We start from the raw sequence: 12294 nt of genomic DNA, 5'->3' as shown, positions 1-12294 counted from the left end.
CAGCGTTCCAGGTTGATGCTTCATCCACTGCGCCACCACAGGTTAGGCTAAGCCAGACTTTTTGAAAACCATTAATCTACATTGGAAAATCAGTATTCTTTGTGATATTTACATTACAGTTTTCTTTTGGAATTAGGAGAAATGACCACTAGATGCCACTGTTGTTTTTTCTTTAAGGTTACAAAGCAGGATGAAATAGTGTAGAAACAACAAATTAAGTTTCATGTCATAACAAGCACTAGAACAGAAATTGCAGAATTATGTCAATAAAGAGCCCAGACCCGGTTTTCACTACACAAGTTTATTGTGAAAGTAAATTAAACACACAAACACACAGTATGGCTAATGGTGGCAAAAGCAATCTGGTACGTTAAGGCAAGTTTTAATGGAGATGAATTTAGAAAAGATGATGCAATGATGTACTTTTGTTTAAATAGATTATGGAAAAATATCAAATTGCATCAATAACTTAATAAAAGTTTTCAAAGCCTGCATTATTGGAGAAAAAGGGCTCATGATCTTAATGCCAGCATTAAGACAGATGGAAGCAGCACAGTGCTAAATGACAGAACAAATTCAGTATTTACAGAAGAATGGCAACATGAACATTTAATAACATTTGATCGTAGTTACTGATGGACTAAAAGCCCTTAGCTAGAAGCAATAGAGAAAAATGTACCATCATCATGTTATTGAAAACAAAAATTTAAGTGCAGAAGTCAAAAACCAAGGAGCTCCATGATAAAGTAACACCACTGTAAGGACCACTTAAAAGGCGATTCCCTCTGAGGAAATTAGGGCACTGAGTGTGTAAACATGTGAGCTGCACAACACCAAATAACAACCAAATTCATTCATAGTACTTAGTCACACAGGATCAGCATGGTCTTTTATGATGTATTATTGTTTATAACAATTTAAACACACTCCTTACCATGCATGACTTCAAATATATAACAAACATTTTTATTCTGCAATACAGGATATGTTTATGAATTGGTAAGACGTATATACAGTGAAAGTCACATCTCCTCCATCAATCAAGTATATATATGTTTATATACGTTTTAAATGCAATCTTATTCAGACTTCATTTTCTGAACTGACCATATCAATTTTTTGAACTCTTTAAAATAATGCCATTCTATTATGATAAAATACATTTTTGCAAAATTCAGAAATGTGATAACATTTAATGAATGTGACCATGAAAATTATTTGTAAGGAGGTGCAAAATAACTTAGCACATTTTTCCAGTCTCGTATTAAAAAAAAAAAAGTTGCATTCAATTTGACAGTGAGCCTATTTAAAAAATATTCTCATACTAACTCATCTCAAAAGGTTCTAGTGATAGTCCTTTTGGAAAATACCATATACATAAACGTAAATTTTTTCCGTATTAATTAATGGAAGAAAATGTATCTTCTGCACAGATGAACATTTTCTAAAACTAACCTTTTATCACCCAGCATTGTTTTTTTTACAAAAGCATGCATTTATAAAATACACATAAAAGCAGCTATCTTAAACATAATTTCAATACAATATTACCTTTGTAGCTGATTCATCACTGTCTCCAGTTTAATATGCTGTTACATACATGAAGAAGCTCCAGTATCCCTTTTCTGATTTATTTAAAAAGAAAATCCCTGAATAAAACAGAAGCCAGCCTGCGACTTCTTTAGGCATTTCAGTAGAATATTATCATCTATGGAGAATATCTTCACACAAACTCATGATTATAGAGCAGAATCTAAAACACACGTGGGGCAGATTAGAGTTAATGCCAATTTAAAATTTTTATGTTTAAGAAGGAAAGGAAAGAGCTAATTATCAACATTTAAAAGGATACTGCAACTTTAACAACTGTAAACTTTGGTAGAAGGCTGTGGCAGACAGCTCTATGCTACTAGGTTCTTAGCTTGTAAATAATGCAAACACATCAGCAGTTTTAAAATGCCATAGACAATTAAGAACACAAAAGAAAATGGGGAAAACAAAACAAAAACCAAGAGTGCCTAGCTAAAATTAAGCTGTATAACCAACACATCTAAAATCACAAAAAAAGAAAAATCAGAGCAACTGATTAGGGAAAAAACCCTCTGATAAAAATTTTAATTTCTTGAGTTGTTTTAAATGACATGAATTATTAAATTAAAATGGAGGACAAAAAGAGCTTTACAAGTAGATAGTTTCAACTCACTAAAATAATGCCAACAAGGTGAGCTTGCATAGAAAAAAATTTAAAATTATTACTGGCTATATGCATACAAAATTAGAAATGCAGGTATTATAATCATAGTGCAAAACCATGGCAGTCTGTGATGTCTTGTTACTGCCTAAGGTTGAGAAATAGACTGTAGTACCTCCAGTTATCACAGTTTCTGGTCTTGATAATCAATTATTTTTGCAGGCTTGAAACAATGTATATGTAAATATTGGGGGGGCACATCTGCTGTGCTATTAATTAACGAAGTTTGAGGTCATCACCACCACCTAAATTGGAACCAGGACTAGGGTCTTGTTGTCTTCTTGCCTGCAATGACAAAATCATAGTTTGGGGTCAAAATGTGTTTGAAAATCAAATTGCTAGATAAATAAAACAGCACATAAGTTTGCAACTAAAATATTTTTAGCCAATATCTCTCCATACGAAAGAGGAAAAAGAACAATTTAAATAATGTATGAAATATTTGGCTAAATTTCCTTAAAAACCCAAAATAAACATCTCATTATATTCAAAAGAGCATTATGAAATATGTACCATGTATAAAAGAACAACAAATCTACATTTACTGTTTTGGGAGTAACAGGTTTAATTTTAAAATATCATCTAATCACCTTAGAAGTAAACTTTCCCTTTTAGTAATAACTGACACTTAACTGAGCACCAACTATATACTGACCACTGTTCTAAGCACTTTCTACAAATGAACTAATTTTAATACCTGCTTATCACCCATAACATAGTTGCCATTGTTTATCCATTTTACAAATAAAGTGAAATGGTTAAAAATTGTAGCAAGCCTGACCAGGCAGTGGTGCAGTGGATAGAGTGTCGGACTGGGATGTGGAGGACCCAGGTTCGAGACCCAAGATTGCCAGCTTGAGCGCGGGTTCATCTGGTTTGAGCAAGACTCACCAGCTTGGACCCACAGTCGCTGGCTCAAGGGGTTACTCGGTCTGCTGAAGGCCCATGGTCAAGGCACATATGAGAGAGCAATCAATGAACAACTAAGGTGTCACAATGAAAACTGATGATTGATGCTTCTCATCTCTCTCCATTCCTGTCTGTCTGTCCCTGTAAAAAAAAAAAAAATCTAAAAAAAAAATCTGTAGCGAATATCATCTCATATGTTGAATTCCTTCTCTGCCAACTGAGCTTAAACTAAAAATCTCCACCTCAAGAAATAAAATCCAGAATTACTATGGGTAAAGTACTGTCTCAAAAGCAAAAATAGTAACGTAAAATTATAGAGTCCTTGGTGCAGTTATATATCTAGAAGTATCTTTACAACAATAGTTAACTAAGAGGTATGACAATTACAAACAGAATTTTTTTAATTTATTTATTGATTTTACAGAGAGAGGGGCAGGGGAATGAGAAGTATCAACTCATAGCTGTTTCACTTTAGTTGTTCATTGATTGCTTGTCATATGTGCCTTGACTGGGCAAGCCCAGGGTTTCAAACCAGCGACTTCAGCATTTCAGGTCGACGTTTTATCCTCTGCACCATCACAAGCCAGGCAACAATGAGGATTTCAAGTTTTACTTTATTTATTTTTTTTTCTTTTTTTAAATATAGGAATCTTTTATTTTATTTATTTTTAAAAAAATAATTTTATTTTTTTAATGGGGCGACATCAATAAATCAGGATACATATATTCAAAGATAACAAGTCTAGGTTATCTTGTCGTTCAATTATGTTGCATACCCATCACCCAAAGTCAGATTGTCCTCTGTCATCTTCTATGTAGTTTTCTTTGTGCCCCTCCCCCTCCCCCTTTCCCTCTCCCTTTCCCCCCTCCCCCCCCCCTAACCACCACACTCTTATCAATGTCTCTTAGTTTCACTTTTATGTCTCTTTTTTTCTTAAGTGAGAAGCGGGGAGGCAGAGACAGACCCCCCCGCATGCGCCCCAACCGGGATCCACCCGGCAAGCCCCCTATGGGACGATGCTCTGCCCATCTGGGACCATTGCTCCACTGCTTGGCAACTGAGCTATTTAGTGCCTGAGGCAAGGCCATGGAGCTATCTCTCAGCGCCCGGGGCCAACTTGCTCCAACCAAGACATCACTGTAGAAGGAGAGAGATGTAGAGAGAAGGGAGAGTGGGAGGGGTGGAGAAGCAGATGATTGCTTCTCCTGTGTGCCATGACTGGGAATCAAATCCAGGATATCCGCAAGCTGGGCCAATGCTCTACCACTGAACCAACCGGCCAAGACCTCAAGTTTTACTTCAGAATGAAGATTTTGCATGACATTCTCTGCTAATATAAAGTTTTATATATAGAATATAGTGCCCCTTTGGTTCACCCAACATTTATTTTCAGTCTATTTCACAAATTCCAGCACATGTTTCTCCCATATACTTCTTTAGTGACTACAAATGTCAGTCAAGCACAAATATCTGTATGTATCTAGAACCTGGCTCTTTCAGCAATAGTTTTCTTGTTAGATAGAAGCAACTCCATTTTATCAACTGTTTAAGCAAAATACCCTGATGTCACCCATATCTCTTTCTCTTATACCCAAAAGCAAATCATGACAGTTCTACCTTTAAATATATCCTGATAAAAGGAAAAATAAAATAAACAAACATATTCTCAATCTGATTACGTCTGACTACCTCTATCACTCTCACCCTTGTCCAAGCCATTATCTTTTTCCATCTGGATCTTGTTTTTAGCCACCTCTGTTACAAGCAATTGGGACTAACTGTAATTATCTATGCAATCTTTAGCTAAATGGAACTGAATCACTTATTAATATCACAACTGAATCTCCACTGCCTATGTCAGTTTTTAGAAATAAATTTAACCAAAAATTGAAATACTGATTACTATTTTTAGTATCTAAAAGTGATAAGAGCAATCTTGACTTTTTTTTTTGTAACAGGAGACAGAGAAAGAGGGGGACAGAGAGAGGGACAGGCAGGAAGGGAGAGAGATGAGAAGCATCACGTCTTTGCTGTGGCTCCTTAGTTGTTCATGGACTGCTTTCTCATTTGTGCCTTATACTGAGGGGGGGGGGGGAGGCGCTACAGCAGAGCGAGTGACCCCTTGCTTAAGCCAGCGACCATGGGTCATGTCTATGATCCCATGATCAAGCCAGTGATCCGCATTCAAGCCAGATGAGCCCGCACTCAAGCTGGCGACCTCGGGGCTTTGAACCTGGGTCCTCCATATCCTAGTCCCATGCTCTATCTACTGAGCCACCACCTGGTCAGGTGAGCAATCTTGGCTTTCAAAGAAACATCTTGAGTCGTATTTACACTGTAAGGTCAAGTTCAGTCAGCTATGTCACCATTTCTCAAGAGGATTATATTATTTAGACAGAAATGACACTGGCTTAGTTACTTTAAATGAATCAAATAAAATCCAACACGAACTTCTGTATTCTGATAAATTTTTATATTTCTCTAGCAGACTTTAACTATTTTTTATTAGCAGACTGTACACTGACTAAATTTTAGCACATTCCTTTCAATTAACTAGTCAGGTTAAAGTTATGCTGCATGATTATAGACTGAAAGAACTATGGAATGCATATGAATCAGAAAAACAATTTATGTTCCATACAGAATCAATGTTAAATACAGTGTAAGGATAAATCAAATCTGTAAAATCAGGGATGATGATATGAGTGTCTGATTCTAGTCACTGAGGGGCTGAGCAATGAAGAAACACTGAAAAAAACCAAACGATTATATATTTATAAATCACCAAAAACCTAACGACGACTCTTTGTGAAAAGGATATTTCAGCTTCTCTTGAGATAACAATTTTCTTTTAAAAAGTATTTTATTTTATTTTTTGGGAAAGGAGAGAGAGAAAGTGGAGGGGGAGGAGGAAGCATCAACTCGTAGTAGTTGCTTCTTGTTATGTGCCTTGACCTGGCAAGCCTGGGGCTTTGAACCAGCGACTTCCAGCACTGCAGGCTGATGCTTTATCCACTGCGCCACCACAGGTCAAACAAAATAATTTTTAAATTATTTCAATAATAATGGGATGACTCCAAAGGAGTACAAAGAACAGTCATCAGAAGCTGTAGTTCTCCCTGGTCATGGATGGCTATGCACAGGTTGCTATTTGTTTTTGTTTCTATTTACATTGTTAAGAAGGAATGAGGAAGTTGTAAGGAAGACACTGTAAAGGAGGATCAAAAATAGGAAAATTAAAAGAGGGGAAGTCTGACAGTATGAATGAGAGCAGAAGAGGGAAGAATGAAAGAGCTGGGAGACTGGGAGGAAACAATGCTAGAAGGGAAGATGTACGGGAGGTCAGGAAGGGGACAAATACAAAAACAGATTTAGGTTCAGTGCAATCACTTCCACAGGACTGGAATTCAGCAAAGGGATAAGGTATCTGAAGAAGCAATGCTTTCTACTGTGACAGTTTTCTAATGGAGGATGGATGTTTAAGAAATTCTTTTGTGCCTGACCAGGCAGTGGCGCAGAGGATGGAGCGTCGGACTGGGATGTGGAGGACCCAGGTTCGAGACCCTGAGGTCACCAGCTTGAGTGCAGGCAGGCTCATCTGGTTTGAGCAAGGGGTCACTTGGTCTGCTGTAGATCCCTGGTCAAGGCACATATGAGAAATTAACCAATGAACAATTGATGAATTGATGTTTCAATGAAGCCACAATGAAGAATTGATGTTTCTCATCTCCCTTTCTGTCTGTCTGTCCCTATCTGTCCCTATCTCTGACTCTCCCTGTCTCTGCCACACACACAAAAAAGGGAATTCATTTATGGGTTATAAGCCCAACGAGATGATGGTAAAGAAACTCCCTGAATTTAATTATTCTAAAAGCATAAGTCCATAATTTCTAGTTTCTTTCTCCTTAGTTAATTAACATGACCCTTAATTCTAACTTTTTAACAAGTTTTTCAGAACAAGGTTTTAATATAAAGCAGATATCACAAGCCTGTTCAGAATTGTCTTTAATATTTACAAAGAATTAACCTAGATTTTTTGGGGGGGGGGGTATTTTTCTGAAGCTGGAAACGGGGAGTGATAGTCAGACAGACTCCCGCATGCGCCCAACCGGGATCCACCCGGCACGCCCACCAGGGGCGAAGCTCTGCCCACCAGGGGGCGATGCTCTGCCCCTGGGGGGGGGGGTCGCTCTGCCTTGACCAGAGCCACTCTAGCGCCTGGGGCAGAGGCCAAGGAGCCATCCCAGCGCCCAGGCCATCTTTGCTCCAATGGAGCCTCGGCTGCGGGAGGGGAAGAGAGAGACAGAGAGGAAGGGGGAGGGTGAAGCAAATGGGCGCTTCTCCTATGTGCCCTGGCCGGGAATCGAACCCGGGTCCCCCGCACGCCAGGCCGACACTCTACCGCTGAGCCAACCGGCCAGGGCCTAACCTAGATATTTTAAAACAGACCTTTTTCTGCCAGTCCCTATTTTCTTTCAATATATGACCCAGAAACATGGCAACACAGTTTCTAGGAGGCAACCGTGGCATGAGTCCAAAATCAAGAGAAAAAATGTCACCAGTACTAGGAATTTTCCTTACTGGTCAGGGCTGTGTAGACATAGCCAACAGCAGGAATAACTAAATGAAAAAGAATAAAACTTCTTGTTTGATTTTCACTCTCTTATTACCCAGATCATCAAATTGGTGAACACTTCATGAGAAAATGCCCTAATAATTAAAAACAGCTACAAATCACTGAATGTATACTAGGTCCAGATAGTGTGCTAATGATTTAATGTTTGACACTTGGCTAAAAGAACACAGAATTGTAGAATTTTAGAGCAGCACAGGACTTGAGAGATCTGGTTCACTCTCATTTTACAGATGATTAGCCTGAGCTCAAGAAGGTTACGGGCCTGACCAGGCGGTGGCACAGTGGATAGTGTCAGACTGGGATGCAGAAGACCCAGGTTCAAGACCCCGAGGTTGTCAGCTTGAGCACGGGCTCATCTGGTTTGAGCAAAAGCTCACCAGCCTGGACCCAAGGTCTCTGGCTCGAGCAAGGGGTTACTTGGTCTGCTGAAGGCCCAGGGTCAAGGCACATATGAGAAAGCAATCAATGAAAAACTAAGGTGTCGCAACGAAAAACTGATGATTGATGCTTCTCATCTCTCTCCGTTCCTGTCTGTCTGTCCCTATCTATCCCTCTATCTGACTCTCTCTCTCTCTCTGTCCCTGTAAAAAAAAAAAAAAAAAAAAAAAAAGGTTACGTGATTCTGCTAAAGTTACACATTTTTTAGCTGGTGGCAGTTAGACCTCTGGAAAAGATGAACCTTTAACTCACAATTGCATTAATATTAGCTTCATGAGTCATTGCTATTTCTCCCCATTTCTAAGGCTAGAAGAGATACAAAGCAAAAAATTTAAGTTCTAATATGAAAGAAAGGAAGGCACTTTTTTATTTTAAAATTTTATTCATTTTAGCGAGTGAGAGGGGAGAGAGGGAGAGGAGAGGAAGAGGGGAGGGAGAGGGGAGGGAGAGAAGGGAGAGAGAAGGGGGAGAGGGAGAGGGAGAGGGAGAGGAGAGAACAAGAGGAGGGGAGAGGAGGGGAGAGAAGAGGAGAACAAGAGGAGGGGAGAAGAGAAGAGAGAGACAGGAACACTGACCTGTTCCTGTATGTGCCCTGACTGGGGATCGAAGCAGCAACCTCTGTGCCTTGGGACGATGCTTCAACCAACCAAGCTATCTTGCCATAGAATGCATTTTCTTTAGACTCATTATTAAAAAGGTGAACACACCCCAATAAATTTAATAAAAATTTTTTTAAAAAGTGTAAAAACCAAGTTAGCAGACAATTATAAACACCCATTAGATTAACAGACTATAGGAGCTGGTCTAACAGGTATGGCAAAAATATAATTCTTGCCTGACCTGTGGTGGCAGAACAGATAAAGCGCTGACCCGGAATGCTGAGGTCGTTGGTTTGAAACTTTGGGTTTACGTGGTTAAAGCACATACAAGAAGCAACTACTACCAGTTGTTGCCACCCCCCCTCTCTAAAATCAATAAATAAAATCTTTAAAAAATATATAATTCTTATAAAAGTATAACACTTCACAAATACTTAAAATATAAAGTGAAATTTCAAAATAAAAGAGTGAAAATAATGTGAATTTCTGGGCATGGATGGGGATGGCGCTACCACATTAGCTATGTGACCTTAAGACAAGCTTCTTATCCTTTCTCAGCCTCAGTTACTCAAAATGGAAATACACCTTATGAGATCATTTAAGAGTCAAATGTAAAATAAATATTGTAGTGTATCCAGCTATGCCATCATTTCTCACATATGGCACATACTTAGCACTCATGCTGGTTTTTTTGGTTTTTTTTAACAACAAAACTACTCCTCGCTTCCCAACTTATCTATATGTACTTTTCAAATGTTAAAAAAACCCTGAATCTTGCAGCTGAGTAATCTTACAAACTAAAAGTTAAAACTAATAAACTTCAGTAACATCTACATTTCCTGTGACAGTCAGCAAAGGTTCTTTCTCTCTCAGTGTGGGAGAAGACAGATTTAGTATCCTCTTCCGATTCTTAATTCTTAGTCCGAGTTCATAGCTCCAATACCCAGTTCACACTCATCTAATGCCCTTAGCCAACACACACCTCAGGAAGGCTCAGAATAGACAGATTCTCATGTTAATTATCCTTACACAAATATGAGTGTTGATAGAGTTAAATGATTTGAAACTGAAGTCTGTGGGAATTTAAAATAAATAAGGTTGGGATTTTTTTCTTGGACCACACAGAATAGAAGGCTCCAAAAACATACAAAACACAAATACAAAAACCACATAAAACCTTTTGCCTGTTTTTATTTCCAAATAGTTTCCACATAAAATACTCCTACGATTTGCTGAATTGCATTAAAACTGCCTAAAGTAGAAAAACCAATAATTATTTATCCATTTTCTGGCATTAAAGATAACAATTTATTTGCTAACACTTTATAAGCTAACCAAATGAAACCATTTTCTATATAATGACAGAGAAAATCTCTTACAGCAATGTCACTTTGCAGCTGAATTAAGAGCAAACACTGCCATATTAGTTTTAGGTTAAGAGGCCAATCAAGGCCCTGGCCGGCTAGCTCAGTGGTAGAGCATCACCTGGAATATGGAAGTCCCATATTTGATGATCCCCAGTCAGGGCACACAGGAGAAGTGATAATCTGCTTCTCTACCCCTACCATCCCCCCTTCTCTTTCCTTGCAACTATGGTGCAAATGGTTTGAGCAAGTTGGCCCCAGGTGCTGAGGATGGCTCCATGGCCTCTCCTCAGGCACTAAAGTAGCTCGGTTGCTGAGCAAAGGAGCAGTGGCACCAGATGGGCTGAGCAGGCGGCTTGCCAGGTGGATCCCAGTCAGGGCACTTATGGGAGTCTGTCTGTCTGCTGCCTCCCTGCCTCTCACTTAATAAACAAATAAAAAGAGGCCAATCAAGTTGAAAGCTGTCTCCAGACACAGAGAGTGTGTACAAACTGTTATCAAACTGATGATGAAGGTATCTTTCCAATTTATCTATGATCAGAACTTTGTCTTATTAACCTCAATATCCCTTCACAAAGGCCAAAGTAAGCATTAGAATTATAGCTACAGAGATATGTAACCCAGAGAGAACTGCTGTGGGTAACATGTCAACATTTTCAAATCGTGGAGATTCTCAGGTAGAAAATGCACTGTACTACTTTATGTGGCAACAGATAGCCAATGGACAGGCATTTATAGAAGAAATGTCTGTGATTATGATTTTTTTTAAAGTGTACTTTTTATTAAACTACAGAAGAGTACATAAATCATGTAATTTGATAAGTTTTCACTAAGTAAACACACTCATGTGTAACTAGCATCCAGATCAAGAAATATAACATTATCCAAACCTGGGAAGTTCTCCTTGTACTTTCTCTCAATCATTATTCAAACCCCCAGGTAACTGTTGTCTTGACCTCCAAAGAACCATGAAAAGTTCAAAATCCTTTATCGTTACAAAAATACACAAACAAACAAAACTAGAATCTGAAGCAGCTTGGTAAACCAATCAATATCTGAAGCTAGGATATGCCCGCCTTTATTGCCAGTCAGATACGTCATGAGCCAAGGTGCATACAATGGGGGGGTGAAGAAACTAGCTTGTACTGAGCGGCAAAGTGTCAGATACTGAGCTATGGAGCTTCCTGGAGGAAGGATGTTGTTAGTCCTATTTTATAGAGCGAATAAGCAACTTTCCCAAAGTCACATGCAATAAGTAGTGGCGGTAGAAATGAAAACTAGGGAAAACTACTACAAACCTCATGTTCATTCTATATCAAAGGTTCTCAAGTTACATGCATCCAACTACAGTACTGGGTTCCCTGAAAACACTCCAGGGTCCAAGGAGGAAGACCAGAATAATTCCTACCCATCTTTCACTCAGGGTCCCTGTATTATTTTATATATTGGGGTTCTGCATAAAGTTTCAAGTGGAAAAAGATTTCACATATTTTTTAAAGCAATCTATATGTCAGGGAATACAGATAGCAAGTTCTAGAATGTTCTATTTTCATCATTCTGTGTTAACACTAAAAACAAATTTTATTTCTTTTCTTAATAGGTAATAGGTGAATGTGATATAAAACTTCCAAGAATAGGCCCTGGCTGCTTGGCTCAGTGGTAGAGCATGGGCCAAGTGTACGGATGTCCCAAGTTCAATTCCTGGTCAGGGCACACAGGAGAAGCAATTATCTGCTTCTTCACCCCTTCTACTATCCCTTCTCTCTCTCTCTTCCCCTCCCTCAACCATGGCTCAATTGGTTCGAGTGCATCAGTCCCAGGTGCTGAAATGGCTCTATGGAGACTCTGCCTCAGGCACTAAAAATAGCTTGGTTATGAGTATGGCCCCAGATAGGCAGAGCATTGGCCCCAGATGGGGGTTGCTGGGTGGATCCCAGTCGGGGCACATGTAGAAGTCTATCTCTCTTCCTCTCAACTGGGAAAAAAAGAAAAAACAAACAAACAGAAGAACTTCAAGGATAAACAGTGAAAAGCAATCATCTTCACATGTGGCCCCCAGATACCAGATTTTCCTCCATAGTTACCAGTTTCATAAC

At 38.9% G+C, this 12294-nt stretch overlaps 1 protein-coding gene across 3 annotated transcripts in view; it reads right to left on the bottom strand.

Annotated features, from left to right (window-relative positions):
* Positions 1-262: 262 nt before the first annotated feature.
* Positions 263-12294, bottom strand: part of CBFB (core-binding factor subunit beta) — a 64089-nt gene continuing 52057 nt past the window's right edge. For 2 of the 3 annotated variants that reach the window (XM_066349061.1, XM_066349063.1), the window contains exon 6: positions 267-2536. In XM_066349061.1, the coding sequence (XP_066205158.1) occupies positions 2514-2536 (23 nt within the window). In that variant the 3' untranslated portion in view covers positions 267-2513. Of the gene's footprint in view, positions 2537-12294 lie in introns of all 3 variants that reach the window. The other variant, XM_066349062.1, reaches the window with a different exon arrangement.

Source organism: Saccopteryx leptura, chromosome 9, assembly GCF_036850995.1.
Source record: "Saccopteryx leptura isolate mSacLep1 chromosome 9, mSacLep1_pri_phased_curated, whole genome shotgun sequence".
In the NCBI taxonomy this organism is placed as follows: Eukaryota; Metazoa; Chordata; class Mammalia; order Chiroptera; family Emballonuridae; genus Saccopteryx; species Saccopteryx leptura.
Note: the sequence above shows the minus strand (reverse complement) of the source record. Positions and strands in the feature narration are given on the sequence as shown.